The 21,486-nt window shown below is 45.6% G+C and overlaps 1 protein-coding gene across 2 annotated transcripts in view; it reads left to right on the top strand.

Moving 5' to 3' along the window:
* Nucleotides 1-17,509, top strand: part of EXOG (exo/endonuclease G) — a 30,234-nt gene extending 12,725 nt beyond the window's left edge. Inside the window, exons 6-7 of one of the 2 annotated variants that reach the window (XR_007457414.1) lie at nucleotides 12,355-12,931; nucleotides 14,395-17,509. Coding sequence is in view for 1 of the 2 variants with exons in the window: in XM_049628991.1 (XP_049484948.1) it covers nucleotides 12,355-12,822 (468 nt within the window). In the remaining variant the exon portion in view is untranslated. Of the gene's footprint in view, nucleotides 1-12,354 lie in introns of both variants that reach the window. The other variant, XM_049628991.1, reaches the window with a different exon arrangement.
* Nucleotides 17,510-21,486: the final 3,977 nt, after the last annotated feature.

The raw sequence follows: 21,486 nt of genomic DNA, 5'->3' as shown, positions 1-21,486 counted from the left end.
GTTAAGCATCTCTTGATTTTGGTTCAGGTCACCATCTCATGGTTCATGGGTTTGAGCCCTGTGTCAGGCTCCATGATGTCAGCTATCAGTAATCAGTTATCAGCTCAGAGCCCGTTTGGGATTCTCTCCTTCCCTCTCTCTCTCTCTGCACCTTCCCTGCTTGCACGTGGTCTCTCTCTTCTAAATAAATTAATAAACTGAAAAAAAAAAAGCTAGCCTAAAATAATCCTTAAATAAAAAATAAAAAACCATCTTCTACCGGGAGAACTTGGCATGTGGAAAGGTGGCTGATTCCAGGCCTGGTACAGGGAAAGTACAAAATGGAACATCTTGTGCCAGAAAGCAAGAAGTGCTTATATGGTAAGGACACGTCAAAAGGACATAGAAATCCGCTTGCAGGCCTTCCACCTTACTGTGTCTGGGGCTCTTTGATATCACAGTATAATGGCCTGTACATCTATTGAATTGGAGGAGAGTTTTTACTTCTAATAAATAAGTAAATACATGAGTGTAAGGAAAAACTTCTGACTGTAGAATGTCAATTAATAAATTTATAAGAATGAGTTTGAAAAATCATTTTGCCACCATCATGGTAATAAGTGATGCAGACAAGAATCATCAGTAGATGCTAAAACTAGTGAGTGAAAGTTTTATGGGAAGGGAAGTAGGAAGTTTATATAGTTAAAAGAACCTCTCCACAAATTACTTATTAATAACAAAGCAAGAAGTGGTAACTGTACAGTGGAGAAATTTAACCGAGTGATCAAGGTTAATATTGTCAATGGGATTACTGATAAGCTGTATTTCCTGGTGTGATGCACTGAGAAGAATGCAATGTTACTTCTGTGATATTTCGGCCAAAAAGCATAGCATTGAGTCTCACTGTGCAGAAATATCAGGCAAACTCCTTTGAGGGTCATTCTGTGGAACAGCTGTCTTGTACTCTTCAAAAATGTTAGCGTTGTAAAAGACAAAGCTTGAGCAACTAAATATTACAGATTAATGGAGCTTCACCGGTCATGAAAACAGAATGCATTGTGTGATTTCAGATCAGATCCTAGATCAGAAAACAGATGATACTAAAAAGGACGTTATTGAGACAGTTGGCAACGTTTGAGGCCTGTAGATTAGATAATTGTATTTTGTCAGTGTTTAATTTTCTGATTTTGATAGTTGTACTGTGATTATGTAAGTGAATGTCTTTGCTCTTAGGAAATGCATCCTGAAGGATGGTTCTGTGATTTATTTTCAAAGGGTTTAGGGAAAAGAGAAATACAGAGGGGAAAAACGTAATAAAGCAAAGTGGGCAAAATGTTAACAGTTGATGAAGCTGTGAAGGACACACAGGTGTTCTTTGTGCTAATCTTGCAAATTCTAAATTTGAAGTTAGGATGAAACATGTATATGTACATATATTTTAATATATCTTTTCTAGACCAGAATTCTTCATTACACTGGAATATATAAAACTAACCACTAAAAAGACTTACCTTGCTTCTCCTAAATAGTGACTGCTATCCAGGCCTTAAAGAGAGTTTCAAAAGAGACCTGTCATCTGTCTTCACCCAAATTAGTGTCATGGTGATGAAATGTGTGAGAGCAGTCACAGTCAGCTTCCTGAAGGGTATACTTTGAGTAATAGTCTTGTTTTCTTGTTTTTGTATTAAAGCCCTATTGGTCTTAGGTCTTTTTTTCAAGTTCTGGGCTTCTGGACCTGTCCTGTTAGTTTTCCATATCCGTATTAATTTATAGGATCTATGCATGCTCACTGGCAAATGTTTAATCTAGCAAGCCTTCAAGTGCCTGTGATGTGGGAGGAGGATGTATACAGAATTGTAAATGACATGCCTCAAACTACACTTTTGATTGCTTTCTCCCTTCTTCCCTGGATTTCACATCCTGTGAGCCCTCTCTCTCCATTTCTTTGAGTCAACAACTTTCTTAATAACTTTTAATCAGATTTTGCTGAAGCTCTGGACACCTGCGATGTGGCAGAGTCCTCCAGTGACGTTCTCTGCCTCCGGTTCTGTTGGTGCCAGTCCGTCTGGAGTCCAGAAATCATGACTTTTCTCATCCCTAAAACCATCAGAAATCAATAATACCAAAAGAACAGAAAAGTAAACTTCATTTGTACTGAAATCAGGAAATGCCCATAGTCATATCAAGAACTTCAAATAATATCTGAAAGATACAGTACACTTGGACTGAATTATACAAGGTTATTATTTTGACATGTGTGTTAATTTGATGTGTATCAAAGCATGGGGCATGGTCCTGGAATTAGTAAGGAAGTTTTTAGTAAGGCAGAATTTCTTTCTTTTTTTTTTTTTTTTCCTTTTTCTCATCCACAGAACCTTAGAGAGCAGATGCCTTTCTGTTAATTTTAAAGCTTTCGACGGGTGCCTGGGTGGCTCGGTTGGTTGAGCATCTGACTCTTGATTTCGGCCTCAAGTCATGATCCCAGGGTTGTGGGGTCAAGCCCTGTGTTGGACTCTGCACTCTCTCCCACTGTGCCCCCTTCCCTGCTCACAGGCATGCTCGTTCACTCTACCTCAAAAAAAGAAAAAAAAAACCCCAAAAAACCAAACAACTTTTGAATCTATTTTTCATAAATTATGTGTTATGTTAGAAGTTGTGAAGTTAGATGCTTATATTAAACATAGTTTAATCTTGATGCTTTTTCTCCCCCCTCATGTTGAAGCCATAGTTGCCAAACAATCTTTTAATGAGCCTTAAATCCATACTTTAAAAATTTATTGTTATGGAACTCTATGTGCACAGTAATGAAAATCAGATAGTATAAGAGGTATGAGAGGGACAGTTTCCCGTCCCAGCCCCACTGTCCAGTTTCCTAGTTCTTCTGCTGTTTATCTACCTGTCTGAGAATAATGGGTGCTAAACTGTGTTTCTTAATTTTGATTTGCCCAATTTAAATGGTCTCTGTTGATGCTTTCACTATGAAATGCATGAATTTTCTTTGGTTCACTTCACACACTGTCCCGTTATGTCATTCATGATATTTTTAGTTCTTCTGTCGGTAAACTTTGCACCATAAACTCTATGTAATATACTTAAATCTTTACTTCTTAATCTATTACATATGTATTGTCAAGGTTTATGGCATTTATTTTTGCGTTTGCTGCTATAATTTGGTCTGAGCTTCGCCTATAGCAGAGATTCAGACAGAGGCCTTCTGTGGCACATCTGGCGTGTAGATTATTTGATTTGGTTAACACAGTGTGTTGTTTTTGAATTAGTTGCTAATTTTTCATAATTGGGAGGTTTCACAAAAAAATCCAGGTATTAGGGGCACCTGGGTGGCTTAGTTGGTTAAACATCTGACTCTTGATTTCGGCTCAGGTCATGATCTCACGGTTCGTGAGTTTGAGCCCCACGTTGGGCTCCATGCTTGACAGCTCAGAGCCTGCCTGGGATTCTCTCTCCTCTCTCTCTGCTCTTCCCCTGCTCATGTGCACTCTCTCACTCCCTCCCTCTCTCAAAAATAAATAAACTTTAAAAAAATTTTTTTTAAAAATCCAGATATTAGCTTCTCTTAAAAAAAATCAGATGACTCAAACACTTGGCACATATTCCCGTAGGGCATATGTAGTAGCAGCTTTCTCTCTCAATGGAACACATCTTTTTCCATTCACCGTAGTCCTCACCTGGTCCATTTCATCCATTTATATTTCCTGTCTCACCCTCGTTGGTCTCTGAGTTTTAGAATCCTGACTCCGTTGAAAGTATAAAAACAGCATATATAGTACTCTGAATGTTTAAGTAGAATGTTTGGATCTGTGGAGAAGTAGATATAATCCTGTATTATTAAGTTGTGCCACTTGAGAGAGGTTTTCCATAAACAACAAAAATCTGAGAAGTGGGGTATAAAGATGGCAGGGTATTATAATTGCTACCATTTAAATTTATTCCATTTAAATGAAGCACCTGGGTGGCTCAGTCGGTTAAGCGTCTGACTTCAGCTCAGGTCACGATCTCACGGTTCGTGGGTTCGTGGGTTCGAGCCCCGTGTCAGGCTCTGTGCTGACAGCTCGGAGCCCGGATGGAGCCTTATTCAGATTCTGTGTCTCCCTCGCTCTCTGCCCCTCGCCTGCTCATGCTCTGTCTCACTCTCAAAAATAAATAAATGTAAAAACAAATAAATTTATTCCATTTAAAGAATGGAATACGGTGCTTTTCCTTTCTATTTCAGACCATTTAGCCTTACCATCATGCTATTTTTTAAAAAGGTTAATCAGTTTCTTCTTGAAGACATCATTCTTGGAGCCCTCTGACTTCTGTTCTAATACGAACTGCTTGTTTCCTGCCTTCTGACCCTTCTCTCCCACCCGCCCTTCTTTCCTTCCCTTTATTCAGCAAATATTTATTAAGCTCCTACAGTATACCTGGCACTATTCTAGGTATTTCTGATAACAGCTGTAAACAAACTTATAGTGGAGAGGACATACACAGTAAACAAAGTGCCATATGGCAAAAGAAAACACGGAGTTGGAAAGGAAAGGATTGGCTGCTAAGGGGAAATGAGATTGGGCAGAAACCTAAGTGAAGTAAGAGAGTAACCTATGGGGAGTTTTCCAGCAAGTGCAGAGACATGAGGGTGAGATTAGCTTGGCGTATTCGGGGGGGCTGCAAGAATGCCAACGTGGCTAGAGCAGAGTGAGCACTGAAGAGGAGGGCAGTTAGAGGGAGGCAACGGGGAGAGGTCCGGATCGAATTCAGGGAGGTGCGACGACGCTATTTGATCAGGATAGTGACATAAGCTGGTTTAGATTTTTTTTCTTTAATGTTTATTTATTTTGAGAGAGTGTGAGTGAGTGCAGGGAAGGGGCAGAGAGAGAGAGAGAGAGAGAGAGAGAGAGAGGGACAGAGAATCCCAAGCAGGCTCTGCAGTGTCTGCATGGAGCTGGACGTGGGGCTCCATCCCATGAACTGTGAGATCATGACCTGAGCTGAAATCAAGAGTCGGACGCTTAACTGACTGAGCCCCCGGTGGCATATATATATGCCCCGATATATGTATATTTTTTTAATTGGGGGAGAGAGGAGCAAAGGCTTCAGCCCAGGTTGCCATTTTGAACTGGAAACCGCCTTTAATCCTTATTCATTAGTTTTTTGCACAGCCTTTGGCAGAGCACGTTGGTATTTTGTAACATTTTATTTTGAAGTAATTTCAAATTTGTAGAAAAGTTGCAAGAACAGAGAACTCCGCTACCTGTTTCACCTGGACTTGTTAGCTCTCTGCAGTGTTTGCACCCTCTTCTCTGTGTATGCATGCACCTATTCTTAGGATTTTCTCAGCCATTGGAGAGGTCATTGCAGATATCTTGTCCCTTTCCCCCTAAGTACTCCGTTCTTTCACATACCACAGTACAGTGATCAAATTCATGAAATTTGGCATCTAAGAATAGTATCCACAGCACAGCCCATGTTCACATCTTGCCGGTTGCCTCAATAATGTGCGTCACGCGGCCTTTTTTCCCTGATAGGGAATGAAGTCTAGGATCGTGCATTGCATTTAGCTGTCGTGTCTCTTTAGTCTTCTTTAATCTCAAACAGTTCGTTCCTCAGCCTTTTTGTCTTTAACGATGTTGACGTTGACGAATATAGGCCAGTTGTTTTGTAGTATGTTCTTCAAATTGAGTTTATCTCTCGTTTCCTCTGATTAAATTCAGTTCTGTTTCTGGCGGAACACCTCAGAGGTGAGCTTGTGTGCACCCCGGTGCATCATCGCAGGATGCGTGTGCTGTCGGGTTGTCCTGTTATTGCTGATCTTACCTTAGATCACTTGATAAGGGGGTTCTCTCGAGATTCCTTCACTGCTGAGTTAGCATTGCTCCTTTGAATCTAATCAGCTGTCTGTGGAAGTCCTTTGAGGCCGTGTTAAGTATTCTTTTCCTCTTCAAACTGTCACCTGCCAGTCTTCGATCCATTGAAGATTCTGGCCTAAATCAATTAATGCTGTAATTGTTGCCAAGTAGTGATTTTCTAATTCTTCTTCCTTCTACTTTTATTAGCTGATGTTCTGCTGTAAGGAAGAGCTTTTCCTTCTTATTTATTATCAGTGTGAATTGATGGGTTCTTACTTATTCAGTGAGTTTTAATCGATCTGCTGTGTATTCATTTTGATGCTCAAATTGTCTTTGATTTGGCCAGTGGGAGCCCCTTTAGACTGTCTCCCGTGTGCTTTGACACATCCTCGTTGTATTTTTAGTGCTTCTACTTTCTGGAATAATGTGATATTCCAAGGCTCATCTTGGCCAGACTCTGGGATCAGCCTTCTCTCCACGGCCCTGGTTCCTTTTAATGGGGATTGGTATTTAGAAACCAGGATCTGGGTGGCAAGTTGATTCTTGAGTGCTCGTCTGCTGTTGGCTTGTCATGTGTGTTCACCACATTTATTTTTAGCTTAAAGTGGGTGGAGAGAGCCCCGAAGAACATAGTATACAAATTCTAATGCCTTTAGTGGCTCACTGTTCGGAAGACCTTCTTTCTCCATCCTCATTGCTCCTTTGTATTTTTTTTTTGTGGAGATTTATACACCCTGCTTATAAATAAAGCACTTAACTCTGTGTATTATGTATGTGTATGTGCAGTTGAATGTTGATAGGAATCTATATCCCTGGGGAGGGGTATAGGTTTTCATTTTCTTAAGATTCATATCGAAGTGATTTACTTTTTTATATTTGTATTTTCACTAACATTTTGTCTGTAGTAATACAGCTTTTGTTACACATGGCATTATTTTTTCAGATCAAACGACTTCAGGTGGAATTTTAAAGTTAGAAGCCTGTAGTGTATCTATTATCATGAAAGCAAAATATGATCCTTTAGTAAATTATTTAGGAAAAAATGTTTCAGCTTGCCATTTCAAGAATTTAGTTGGGCCAAAATTTTATACGTGTGCATATACATATATACACACATGTAAACTTGGGAGAATTTGGTTAAAGAAAGGAGACATGGAAGGCAAAGCCAGCAAGGGGAAGAGATAGGAGAAGGTAGGATATGTGCTGGAAAACAGTAAGTTCTGCAGACAGTTGGGATAAAGCGCTCAGATAGGGAAGGAGACAAAAATAACAGGAAAGGTTGGAGCCAGGTGTTTGAAGCCTTAAATGCCCAGCTAAAAAACATTCGGGCTGTTCTCTAGCTATTCATAAGAAAATAGTTGTGGATAAAACCACGTCGTTTAGTGATGCTGAGAAAGGGGGTGCAGCACTGCCCAGCCTTAGAGACTGGTTTGTTCTCCTCAGGGTAAATATTTGAGTTGTGAACTCCTGTTTTCAAGGGAATATCTTGCAATTATGTATGGCAGTTCAGAATGCCTGGAAAGTGTTTTGTTTTCTCAGACCCAGCCGTTTAATATTGCTTGTTTACAACTATGTTCTGAACCTTATTTTAGGAGCATATAGCTAATAAAAATGGTGTTTATTTAGTTTTCTTTCTAGGCAATGAGGCATGTATGTGTATACTGTACAGGAAGTGAAGCAAATGAACTGGTATTAATTGAGGGCCGGACCTACCACACAGTATATAAGCAGTTTTAGACCTTCTATCTCATTCAGTCCTCATAAGCAGTTCTTACAAGGAAGTAGTGGTTGTCTTTTTTTATAGGCAAGGAAATTGAGGTTTTAAGGGGTCAAGTCCAAGTCACATAGCTAGTAGTTGTCAAAGGGGAGATCCAAACATGGGTCTGCCTACGTGTATGAGAACTGCCAGTCGTTCATAGCATTGTTCTTTGAAGCTCTCAAAAGTCTACAGTCAAGGGACTGCTGTGCTCTTCCTGCACAGCAGCTTAAGGCCAGGAGGTAAAAGATGGTGAAAATGGAGAGCAGTTGCAAGTGATATCTGCTAGCATGCAAAAATAACAGAAAATGGGCCAAGGGGAGGATCCCTGCTAGCCAGGCGGAAATGTCTGTTAGAATATGCAGGAGAAGATCAGAGCGTCATAGGACTTGAGTGAATGTGGGCCCAAGGGAGGATTAGTCGCAGTGATTTTATCAGAAGTGAGTCATCTGACAGCTCTAATCAGAATCACCCCCTTTATTATAGCTGAGGTCATCCATGTGCTTTCTCTGACGTGCCTGTTTCAAGAAGAGATTGATTCCAGACAAGTGAAACATACCTGAAGATTCTGGCCTGAACATTATAGTTGACCTGACAAGAAAGTGAGCTTCAAATTTGTCACCTCGGTGGTGGTGGTGGTAATGTTAGAAGTACTCAACAGTCCGCGTTTTCATTCTACAGCATTACTTTCCAGACTCATTCCAAACCGATTCCTAGAGGGGGAGGAAAGGGGAAACATGCTTTCAGGAATCTTGAGGCATCACCTGAAGTGATCAGGGAGTAATTTTTTTTTTTTTCTTTTGAATTTCCTGTTTGATCTTTAGGCAGAGCTTTTATTCATGTCCGTATCTGTTTTAATTCAAAAATAAATTATTTTACTGGTGAAGTATCTCCTTCCTCCCACCCTAAATCTCCCAAGTAGAAGGGACAGTGGGAAGGTGGTGCTGGTTGGACTGAGACTTGGCGGTTCCCCATCCTTACCCGGAGCAGGTGCCCAGCCTGCACAGCACTGTCTCCCGGGCTTTGTGCTGCTGCCCGAGCTCCTGCACGGGCTTAACACTAACACAAGGGTTGGCTGTCTGCCTGTTGATTTTGCCACATGTTCTGACTCCCTCCTTTCCTTCTTCGTCTGTCCTCAAAGGTGTGGAGTCCCTGTTTATCACACTGACATGGTTTCTTTCTTTCACTTGATTGGCTTGACTTTTTAATTTTATTTTTATTTTATTTTATTTTATTTTATTTTATTTTATTTTATTTTATTTTATTTTAGAGAGTGTGAGCAGGGAAGAGGGGCAGAGTGGGGGCGCGGGGGGAGAGAAAGAGAGAGTGAGAGGGAGAATCTCAAGCAGGCTTCACACTTAGTGTGCAGCCCATCGCAGGACTCCATCCCACGAACCTGGGATCATGACTTGGGCCAAGATCAAGAGTCAGACCTTCAACTGACTGACCACCCGGGCACCCCAATTGTCTTGATTTTTTAAGGGCTTGGTCTCTTGATGGGTCTAACAGATTTACTTTTAGATTTTCTTTTTTTGTCTTACCAGGGAATGTAACCAGATATCTTATATATACTGATTCTAGCAGGTACCTGTGTTTTCTTCATGCTGCTGCTTAATTTTATTTAAGGCCCAGTAGGTGTATGTTTGTGACCTGACAAATGGCAGCCTTAGCCCGAGTATTGTGTGTTGCCTGTCTCTTCTGGCACTCCAGTTCTGTGTGTGTGGAGCTGGGGCAGCGAGAGCAAATTGTCGTTTCTGTCTCTTGGACGGAAGGACACCTCAGGCCAGCAGGTACAAAAACTAACTTTAGGTCGTGAGTGAGTGCCAGCTTTATGGCTGTTGTCTATATTTTGTTTCCTAGTCACACCCAATTGATTTCCAGTTTTGCTACAGTCTTGACAAGAGTTCTACGCTCTTTGGTTTAACAGCAGTGAGGGTTTCCTTTGTAGAGTATTTTTACACCTAAATCTTCTACGACAAGGATTTGTGCTGATTTACTGTTACTGAAGACTTAGGTCATGTTAAGCCCCGAGCCTTTTGTCGAGGGTCTCATTTGTGTCCATCCTGCTTCCTTCTGAAACCCTATTGTTCACCTTTAACTGATCTAATCATGCTTGATCCCATATTTCCCCACAGTCCCTCAGCAGAACTGTTTTTTGTACCAAATGAAATTACATCTGATCTTTTGAATGACCTCCACTAAAAAATTACTTTTTACATAGGTCTTGCAGATTTTGAAACTTTTTTTTTTTAAGTAACATATCTTTGTATCTTCATAACCATTCTGTGAGATGGGCAGCATGAAGATAGTTACTACTTATTTTATGAAGGGGGAAAGAAGGTACCAGTGGACATGACTTGCAGCCTAGTGGCAAAACCAGGACTTGACCAAGTCCCTGGGGTTTCGGTCCCTAGCAGTTTCTACAAACATTTTGTGAAAGACTTCCAGTTTTCCCAGAATTGGGATAATTTTATTGTGTAGGTTGAGTTGTCTACAAAGATGATAGCTCTAAAATATTTTAATGATTTTTTTAAAAGTCTTAAATTCAAGGAAGAAAGAGTGGATTTTCAGAATTTCCAAATGTTGCTGGTTCCTATTTTAAACAGGTTACAGGTGTTTACTTCCTAAGAACAAAGCAGACTAAATCAGAGAAGATAGTGACTAAGTTTTCATTTTTCTCTTTATTTCTAGGGGTAGTATTTTGCCCCTCCTTGTTGACATATTGTGAGAAGGTCATGGGTGAAATAATCACATGATGTGGTTCTTAGTAGGAATTTTTGTGTCCATGAGGATTCTTGATAGTAGTATTGGAGGTCCTCTGGCTATTGTGTGTTTTTGAAAACCTAATAGAAATGGTTTATTTTTATAAATCTTAAAACGTCAAACTTCTTTACTTTTGGCTGGAATTTAAAGACTCTGATTAGAAGCCCTGGTTGGCACTAGATGGGCATGACCATTTAATCATTCTGGAAATTTGCTATTTGTTTGTAGACAAAGAGTCCATGGAGAGAGAATACCATCAAGCCAATGGGCTCGAAGGCGCCTCATAGTTGGTCTGAGGCTGTGCTGCAGTGGTGGAGAATGTCCACCAGGTGGCATCAAGGGTTTGCTTCACTGTTGGCTCCCCAGCTAACACTTGAAGCCCATTTAAACTTCTGCCCTTGTGAACTATGGCTCAGCTGCAGCTGTGCCCTCAGTTCCGGTCCCTGGCTTCCCTAGCCGCCACTCCCTTAGTGCTGTTTGTGCTCCGTATTGGCATCTGACCACATTTTGCCTCTGGTGAAAGCAGTGGGGTTGACTCTTCCTCTAGATGGGAAGCTTCTTGAAAACAGACACCAGCTGCATTCATTGTAAAGCTTGCCCCTTTCTGTGTTTCCAGCAGCGGCAGCCATAGCGCCTCTGAGTTGCTCTGTTGAGTTGACATCTGTTGGTGATGTGTAGGCTCATTGTGGATCTCTATAGAGTTCACCTTCAGTATGGTTTTTGCCTTGAAGAGTACGTTCATTTCCTCAGCTTCATAAATGATATGTTGGAGGGGTGTAGGGTTTTGCGCCTATAGATTGTGTGCTTTCATAAACTTTAAGGTGAACCCCGATCAGCCACTTTCAGTAACTCCAGAGACAGTAGTTGCAGAAAGCGATCCTGTAGATGGGGCTTCCCTGTAGCCCTGCCGTTGGTCTTGGCAGTGGAACCTCTGTGCGTGCCAGACAGCAGATAGCCATGGCATTTTCAGGCTGTGTGCCATGGAGGTAGAAGCTAGAGGAAACCAGAAAAGAATCCTTGTAGCTCTCATCCCTCTGCCTTAGCTGGGCTCCCAGCAGGGGCTCCTGTAGCAAGCAGCTTTGATCAGGAGCAAAATGCCTACTTGTACAAAGGAAGGACCTGGGAGGGCCAGTAGTACACTTGCATATTGTAGTTGGATCGTATCATTTTATTGGAGGCCATTAAGGAAATGGATGTTCAGCTTTCCTTTTTCAGAAAACGGATATGGCTTTTAAGCCAGTTGGAAGGAAATTTGAAAAGGCTCCATAATAATGTTATTTCATTATTAGAGCAAACCTGCATAGGCAACCAAGTTGTTTGCAGGCCTGACCCTGGCTCTGGCTCTTCTGTTGTATGGATACCTTTCTATAGTGCTTGGTTTGATGACATTCTGAAGTTCTGTGTTTGATAATAGGCCCAAGAGTGTGCAAAACTCTGAGCTAACGGCATTCACATTTACTTAATTGAATTTAAAAAATGAGCCACAGTCAAGGCGTAACTGGAGATAGTAATACCGACGTGGTGCGTCTGGCTGCTTTTCTGAGGGCTATTTGTTGAGTTCCCTAGTGAATTTGATAAACCAAAGCCATATTTTTATTTCTAGAGCCGGGAGTTGCCAAGCCGGGTTTTGACCTTTGGATGTTTAGAGAGCAGCAGAAGTTCTGATTATGTGATGAAGAGAAAAATGACAGCTTTTCTTGCCCGTTAAAAACCCAGGACTCACTCATGACATTCCTTTGCCCTTTGTCCTACAAACAGAGCAGAGGATGTGACCTCTACTCTTTGGGATGACATTATTTTAAAGAATGTGATCAGAATCGACCTGTTAGGTGCTCATCTTCTCTGCGAATCTCAATTTTGGTTTATTCTTACCTTTGGCAGTTGAATTTAAATCCGTGGGTAAGGTAGCTTACAAATGCCTTTTCAGAGATGCATTAAAAATCTTTTCAGGAAAAATTTGGGAACTGCCAGCACGAGTTAGCATGGCTCACACGACTGCTTTGTGTTTAGGTGATCGGTGAGGATAATGTGGCGGTCCCCTCGCACCTTTATAAGGTGATCCTGGCTCGCAGAAGCCCAGCGTCCGCTGAACCACTGGCACTAGGGGCCTTCGTGGTGCCCAATGAAGCCATTGGCTTCCAACGCCAGCTAAGTGAATTCCAAGTGAGTCTTCAGGACCTGGAGAAGTTATCCGGACTGGTGTTTTTTCCTCATTTGGATAGAACTGTTGGCATCAGGAATATCTGCTCTGTGGACACCTGCAAACTCCTGGATTTCCAGGAGTTCACCCTGTACCTGAGCACGAGAAAGATGGAGGGAGCCCGATCAGTATCCAGACTGGAAAAGGTCATGGAAAATTTGAAGAACGCAGGGGTTGAACCAGATGATTACTTCATGAACCGCTACAAGAAGAAACTAGAAGAACTCCAAGCCAAGGAGCAGTCAGGACCCCTGACTGGAGAGACAAAGCCATCTTAGTTGCCATCTCGGAAGACGTGCGAGAGCATCTCTGACGAAGCAGGTGTGTCTTCTCCAGGCTGATGTATTTTTCGTGGCTTGGCTTTAAAGAAATTACGAACTCCTAAACGTAAGACTAAATTTCTCTCCAGAGATAAAAGATCCAAAAGATGAGAGATCAGTATTTTATTTGACGTGGGAACTAATTAAGGAAACCGTGAGGTCTGCAGGTTGTGTGCCGATCTTGTGTCAGTTCACAGGACTCTGACCACAAGATGACATTGTTTTTGTGTCCCTCTGGACGTCAGCACGTGAACGCATTTTGTCTTTGTGCCTCCAGGTCACGCACTGCGTGTGATGTATCTGCTCAGCTGTCTTCAAGTCCAGTGTTGTGTGTTTTCTTTCTCTAGGACCCGAGTTGCTCTTTGAGGTGGCTTTTAGACGTCCTCTGTGCGCTGTCCTGTCCACGTGTGTTATAGTGGCATAGATTTGTTTCTTCTCACAGACCTGCTGGTCCTCCACGGGTGTCACACAGAAGCCCTCGGCTACATTTTCTGTGCGCTTAGTATGTTCTGTGTACTAAGCTCAATGCTTTACATGTATTATCTTTCAGCGACTCTCCGAGGTAAATCCCACTGCCCTCATTTTACACACGAGGAAATTAAGGCTTAGGGAGCTTAAGTGTTTTGTCCAGGCTTCACCTTTCCAAAGAAGTAACTCACAGAGGTAGGAGGCATGTGGGGCAGAGAAGAAACCTCACAGCGTGAGGTAGGTTCAAATAATCCTCACACAGAGGCTTTTGACTCAGAAATACATATATACACACATGGGGATTGGTGATCCTGGGCCTGCTTGCTAAGAGATTGCTTGTCTGCCATCGAACCAAATCTTGAATGTCCTCCGACTTAAACCCTCCTTAGCTCTTTGGGAAGAAATAATCACAGATATTTGAAAGTTAGGGGGCATTGCTTTTTTGGAGTCTTATCAGAGCCCCTACTTGCCTCCAGGGATGCAGTTCTCTTAGTGACCAAATGGTGCCAAACTGATACGTTCTTTGCTTTCCAGGTGAGCAGTTTGTTCCACAGATTAAGCGACCTAACGAGGGTCTGTGCCCACAGAGTCGCCAGCTCATGATTTGCTCCCCTTGTGCCTGCTTGTCTACCTGGGCAGCAGACGACGGGGTGCTTTGGGCCAAAGGCTCAGAGACCATTCTGATTATCTCTAGGGGAAACGACGGCTGTTTTTCTGAGCCAGATCTCTAGATTTGGGTTTACATGGAATCCTTTCAGGGACTACCATAAGTATAGGCCACAAAATACCTTAAAATAGGGCACAGGAGCGTCTAAATGTGTCCTATCAGTGCGGTTCCGTGTGGTATTACGAGAACGGTTTTTGTGGTGTTCGGTGTGTTTGTCTCTAACAGAAACGCAAGGCTTTAAGCTAAAGGTAAGATGGTGGTGATTGACCTTGTTCTGCTCCTTTATTTGGGCAAAAAACAAAGAAGTTGGGAGGGTCAGAACACAGTAGCCTGACGAATCCAGTGTGTTTTATCACACTGTTCGCCATTAGCTTATGCCAGTCCTCTCTTCTCAGGGATGAAGAGCCAAAATGTCACCGTGACCACAAAATCTGTTACTTTCTCTCCTCACTGGAGAGGTGATGGTGGGGCCTCCCGGTGTGGTGTTTCTCTCGGCATGAGGGGGCGGCTCTGTGGGAGAAGTCCCGGGCGCTTAGCATGCATCTCTGGAGGTGAGCTCCCATCTTCTTCCCCCACGTCTGGCACTGTGCTCTTGTTCTAGCCTGAATTTCCTTCAGCCTTGGACTTCCTTCCCGTGCTCTTCTCCCTCCTAACCCTCCGCCTAGACGGTGGATAATCTTGATTTTTAGATCAGTAAATTTAGGTGCCTTAGGTTTTTAGTATGAAAAGTGCTACCTGGTCATTGTGAAAAGTAGAAATGCTTATAACGAAAAATGCAGTCTCCCAGTCTTCATTTTAACATGGAGAAGTTGTGTTGGTCTATAGGAGGGAGGCTTGAATTGTCTGAACACGTCCATTAAGAGTCCCTCCAAAACAAACTGAAATGTGAGTACTAGATAGAGCTTAGAATTTTCCCCTGGATCAGATCGATGCTTTACACGTGTTATCTTTCAGCAACTCTCCGAGGTGAATCCCACTGTCCTCATTTTACACACGAGGAAATTAAGGCTTAGGGAGCTTATTAGGGAGCTTAAGCGTTTTGTCCAGGCTTCACCTTTCCAACTCACAGAGGTAGGAGGCATGCGGGGCAGAGAAGGTGGGACTCCCCTGGTAGGCCTGCTGATTATTTGGACGCAGCTGCAGGAGATCCGTAAGCCACTCCCAGCACCAGGTCTGTCCCCTCTGACCAAATAAGCTCATATTACCCACCTTAGCAAGTAACCATCCTCTTGGTCCCTCCTTGGGGTCTGCTGAGTTCTCAGGCTGGGTCTGGGCCTCCGCCTTCTGTCCGCTGATGCTCAGGGGAGTACCCTGGCCAAGGGGAAGGCTGCTGTGGAAGAATAGCCATCTGCACGGGCTCTGCTGCCAGCAACCCCATCTGTAGGTGAGGAGCACTCCCTAATGTCCCCACCCCCAGGGACATCTTTATTTGAGACTCCAGGCTCTTTGGTCTCCGGATCGAGAATATTTGACCAGTGTTGTATGCGGCAGAGGTAGGATGGGTGTGCCAGCTCCTTACTGCGGGCTAGCATTTCTGCCTTGTACCTTGACCTTCAAACAACTGCAAACCTCTGCCCCTCCGTCAGGCCTCTGAAGCACACAGAGGAGAGACGGTGTGATCTTGAGGGAGCACGCCTGCAGGGCTGGGCTCAGCCCGGAGCAGCCCCACTCTTGGAGTGACTGAGCGCTGCCGTCACCTGTGCTCTCTGTCTCATCCCTGGGAGCATGTAAGTGTCACTTACATCAGCAGCCTGTCCCTGAAGCTGTCCCCGCTCACTCCTGCACAGCCTCCCCCTGTGTGCCCTTACCTGTCCTGGGCACACTCCGCCTTCCCCCTTGATCCTTCAGTTCATTCTGCTGGAAGTGGTCAAGGGGGCCTCGCATCTGGCCCGGGACTCCTGCTCCTGCCTGCCTCCACGCCCCACCTCTCAGGTCCAGCCTCACCTCCAGGGACCAACCCACAGGTCACTGGAGAAGACCAAGTGCAGGAACTGGACCTCGGCGTGGAGCCTGTGTAATTTGGGGTGTGCAGTGGGGATGTGGTGAATGGACTTCTCTTAGTGTTCCTGAACGTGCCGTCATGGCCTAGGGGCTGGTCAGCCCCCGAGTGCAGAGTGCCTCTAGGGGTCACTGTGGCCTCATGCCACACTGCAAGACTCGAGTCTGTCGTGACCGTGTCCGACAAAGAACTTACCGCTAGCTCTGTAAGCCACGAAGGGTGCAGTCAGCTTCAGACGTCAGGCTCCCGGCTCTCAGGCCAGATGAAACAGGCCGTCTTGTCCAGTAGGCCTCATGTTTGACTCGTCAGAATGTGAGATTTTCCCCCCAACTTTATTTTGAATAATGTCCTTACAAGTTGAGGGGAGAGTACAGAATGCTCTCTCCCTTGATATTTTGTCCCATTTGCTTTCTCTTTTTCTCGAACCATTTAAAAGTAGTTCTTGGAGGGGGGGGGGGTGGGCACCTGGGTGGCTCAGTCAGTTAAGTGTCCCAACTTTGGCTTAGGTGATGATCTCACAGTTGGTGAGTTCGAGCCCCGGGTCAGGCTCTGTGCTGACAGCTTGGAGCCTGGAGCCTGCTCCGGATTCTGTGTCTCCCCCTTTCTCTGCCCCCTCCCCTGCTTGCTCTCTGTCTCTTGCTCTCTCAAAAAAAAAAAAAAAAACAAACATTAAAAAAAATAAAAGTAATTGGTTAAAAAAAGAAGTTGTAGACATTACACTTTATTCTTAAATACTTTGGCCGGTATTACCTAAGAATAAAGACTTTCCCCCTATATTTCCAGAATACCGTTATCATATCTGTAAGGAAATTATCAAGAATTCAGTATCATCTAATGAACAGTGTCTTAACATTCACCTAGGTTTTCCCCAAAAGTCTTACACTTTTGTTTTGAATATCCATGTCTCAGTCAAGATTTGATTATTGTATTTTGTTGTCATGTGTAGTCTTTGTTAATCTAGAACGTTCTTCCCAGTGAGCTTCAAAGAGAGAGCTTCGAGAGAGAGTGCTCCAGTGAGTCGTGACCCTTGAGCCCCAAACTTCGAACAGATGTCCACCAGCTGGTCCAGCTCAGGGCAACTGCACTCGGACATGTCCCGGCAGCTCACGTGGCTCCAGTTCATTAACCGCCAGGAACTGGACCATGTTGTCAGGTGCTTCTTCACGAATCTTAAGCTGGAGCACCCGTGCAGCCTTGCTGTACACGTGCTTTGCCCGCTGGTGGAGTTTGAAGATGAGCACGTCTTGAGTGTTCGGGCTTAGAATTTGGGTTCAAAGCTCCTGCAGGCTAATTCCCAGACACCTGTAGACCTCTTCAGGGCTATAGGGTTCAAGGTGAAGAACATCTTCTGTGATCCTCAGCATTTCTTCCAGACTCACCCTTAGTTTGGCCTACACCTCCTCTAGCTGCAGTATTTTATCCCATTTCAAGCCTTTGTACTTAGCCAGGAGTTTGGCCCCAAACTCCCAGTGTGTAGAATGGTGCACTTGATGGCTACTTCACAAGCTACCCTGAAGATTAAGTTCTTTTAAAAGACTGTGAATGGGAGACAGGGGTTGGGGTGGGGGGAGAGAGAGAGAAGGAGAATCTTAAGCAGGCTCCACGCTCAGCATGCATCCCACAACCCTGGGATCATGACCTGAGCTGGAATCAAGAGTCAAATGCCTAACCGACTGAGCCACCCAGGCGCCCCTGGAGTCTATATTTTTTAAAGAAGCAACAGTGGTAATTCTGATGATTCTCCCAAGATTTGGAACCAGACCATGCCCCATTTTGCTGTCACTCTCCCCCAACAAACATGTTCCCTAGATAGGAATCCTCTGAAAGGTGGTCTACGAGCTCATGAGTATCAAGGGAGAACTTTCTTCTATCGCTTTGGGTCCCCAAGTACCCAATTTCCTTTATTATTGAGCTTCATAACATTAAGCTGAAACTGTCCCTGTAACTCACTGATCAGTGACAGGCCCCAGTGGCCATCCCAGGCTACACAGAGCTGGCTGGCATCTGCTTTCAGCTGATGGTCCTTTAGAGATAGCAAACCCCTTTCAGACCCGCCACCATCATGTTACATGGCCTTACGGTGTGGCAGCCACGTCTGGGCAAAGCATCAGATGCGGTGATAGCAGTGCTGAATCCAGTGCTCCCTTGTTAGGGATACTCCACTTCTCTTCCTGTACCACCGGTCCAGATGGAACTCACTCCAGCCACCTGCTTCAGGTCTTTTTCACGTGGTCTACTGTCACGTCACTTTCCCATCATGCACTCAGCCAAGTTTTGGAACACAAATGTGGGGTTGTGTGCATGCCCTACCGTTAAGATTTCGTTTTAGTGTAGTTTCTACCCATCTTGAGTGAGTTCACATTCCTGATGATGCTGCTTTGGCCATCTGACACGTTAGCTCTGCCTCCCAGCTTTGAGATTGCAGATTGGATAAACAAGCCTTCAACGGGCCTGTTAAAAACATCGAAGGAGACAGAGCCAGGGAAGATCCCTTTGGTAAACATTTTATATGGCAACCTTCACACACTCGCCCAGTAGGATTCGGATGATAATAATGTGTTCTGATGTTTTCTAAGTTCAGTTCTCTTCTATGTCTTTAAAAGGGAAAGCAACACTAAGTCGCACAATGCTGTCACTCCAGGACAGTAAGAGTGCCCACTGAATCTTCTTGCTGCACACGGCACGGCTGGGCCAGCACTCGGGACACCTGCTGTGTGTAGGGAGGCGAGGCGCACTTGGGTCCTCATCCCACCTTCCCACCTACCGACTGGGCAGCCTTCTGCAACCGCCCTCGTTTGTCCTTCCAAACCAGGTTCCTGATCCGAGAACAGGTGGAGGATGACTGGCAGGATTGTTTGAGGACTGAATAAGCTAACATGTACCTTGGCAAGCCCTCAATAAATGGTAGCCAGTTACTATGAATTCCTGTTATCAGTGACCATAGACCATGTTTGTGTCCCCTCCCCAAACTCATTCTTGAAATCTTATCCCCAAGTGCAATGGTATTAGGAGGTGGAGCCTTTGGAGGGTGAATAGCTCCGCCCTCAAGAATGGGATTAATGACTCCAGAGAGCTCCTTTGCCCCTCTGTCATGTGAGAACACTACAGATGAATGCCAAAGCAGAAAGTGGGCTCTCATCGGACACTGAATCTGCCAGCACCTTGATCTTGGACTTCCTAGCCTCCAGAACTGTGAGAAAAAATGCGTTTGTAAACCACCCAGTCTTAAGGATGCCGTTATCGCATCTGGAACCGACCAAGACCGTAACTGATGAAGGTCATCCTGTCCTGAGAAGGTGAAGGGCACAGCCTGACCTTAATATGGCGTTAAGCTCTGGACCAGGTGGACGCAATTCTGTCTGTCCCCAATCCTGAGACTGTGTAATGTGTTGCTACCAGCTCTTTGACTATGTCACTGCTTTGCAGTCTCCAAAGTGCTTTCACATCGGAACTTAGTGCACCAGTCGAATAGCTACTCTTCATCCCATTTCACAAATGAGGAAACAGGCTCCAGGAGCATATGACTTAGGAAGGTTTTCTGGCCCTCAGTCTGATAGTGTTCCCTCCACCCCACAAGGCTGTTGCAGTTCTTTTAATTTGCTTTGTAAGTCAGTCATTCATGCATTTACTCATCTTAGCCCTATGAGGCCCTGCTAACTTCCTAGAAGCAGACAAATGATGCAGCCGGCTCCTTTCTGGGGCCTCCAGAGGGTTCTGCAAATAGCACATGCTCGAAAGATGTTTTGCAGTTACCAAAACTGCAAAGTTGAGACAATCCTGCTTGAGTCCCGTGTGCTCATTGTCTCTGTGGGGGGACCCAGGAAAGGTAGGGACTAGGGTGCGGCTCGTCCCATTGGGGACCAGTTAGACCAGATGAGGACAGTGAGGACGGCTGTGGGGAAGGTGGCTCGGAGGAGGCGGGAAGGTACATGTACTAGTCTCCCGCCAAGGCCCTGGTTCTGTGCTTGCCCGTCCGGAGTGAGCAGAGCAGAGCAGGGGCCTGTGTCTCTGATAACATAACACCCCGGGTGCCGAGCACTGCTTCCAGGAGGTTGGGTGTGCGGGGCACTCCCCACAGCACCCTTCTTCAGGCTCTGCAGGGCCTGGTGTCTGGTCTGAGGCAGCCCTCCCTGCTGCAAAGATGGGAGCAAGGGGGTGGCAGGCAGAGTATGAGCAGGGGCTTTTGTGTGTTTGGGCCTGGGGAAGCAGAGCTAAAATTAGGTCTTCCAGCTGTGTGCAGGTGTGGAATCCCGCCCTTTCCCCTCCCCCGAACCAGGATCTTGGAATTATTTCCATTTCCTCCCTCCCTCCCCGCTCAGCCCTGGTTCCTCCGCAGGCATGAGTTGAACTGTCCCGCCTCTCTGGTCATGGGCCTTTCCACCCAAATGATCTCTAAGGCTATGAGCGGAGCGAGGGGAAGGGGCAGGCAGTGGCTTTGACTTTGCTGAGCTTCCCCAGCTCCTCCGAGGCCAGGGCACAGCTGGGGCCCAAGGCCGCCAGGCAGAACAAATGTTTTCCTTTCCTACCACCACCTACACCGGGCCCCTGACTTCTCCCGCCGGCCTCCCGCTTCATGTGCTTTGTGCCCCCATCTCTCTGCCGCTCTCTGCCCATCACTTCAGAAGGAGCCTTTAATCCCTTGCCATCCACTGCCGTCCATCCAGGCGGCGGGCTCCAGGGCAGTGTGCCGGAGGCAGTGTACACGAGGCATGGCGCTCCTCTGGATGACTGTCCCTCTCACTCCCCCTTCACCGTGGCCCTGCATCCCTGCCTCACGGGGCTCCAGGCTAAGGCTCAGACCCTTCTGCGCTCTGGTCTAGGGTCAGAGCCTAACTCTGGCTCCTATGTGTGCGTGCAGTAGGGTTTTAGGTGAGCGGCATCTCCTCCCTAGGTGGTCTCCAGGGTCCCTCCCTGTTTGGTGTCTGAACGGTCCAGGGTGGAGTACTCCTTCAAGAAAGGCAGCCTGCAGCGGCGGCTTGTGGGAGGCATGCTGACGGAGGCTGGAGGCTGGAGGCTGCCGCGGATAAGCGCACTGGGGGGCCTCTGAGGAGGTGTGAATGAGGGAGGCAGAGCAGGCCGGTGAGGACAGCCCTGTCCCAGCCCTATCTCCCGTCCCCGACACCCTCTCCACACCCCGGCCCTGATAAGCAGGTGTGAGCCACGGCCGCCTTGTGACAGGCCCTTCAGCAGGGAGGGGATGGCGGGGTCCACTCCACTTCTGAATTCAGACGTCAGCATCTCATCCCCCCCCCCCCCCCCCACCATTTCCCTGCCGGAGCGGACAGGCCCAACTCCTGAGCCTCCTCCTGACGCTCGGCCCCGCTTGGGCTTTGTGACTCTGTCCCTGCCCGTGAGGCCTCAGCCTCCTCAGGGTGGTAGGGGACAGGCCTCCTTCTATCTTGTGGCTAAGTGCCGAGGAGGATGGCCACCCCCAGCCAAGCCTGCTCCTGCGGTGACTGTGGTGCTGAGGCCTGGCAACCCCCGTTTA

This window comes from Panthera uncia, chromosome C2, assembly GCF_023721935.1.
Source record: "Panthera uncia isolate 11264 chromosome C2, Puncia_PCG_1.0, whole genome shotgun sequence".
NCBI classification, from domain to species: domain Eukaryota; kingdom Metazoa; phylum Chordata; class Mammalia; order Carnivora; family Felidae; genus Panthera; species Panthera uncia.
Note: the sequence above shows the minus strand (reverse complement) of the source record. Positions and strands in the feature narration are given on the sequence as shown.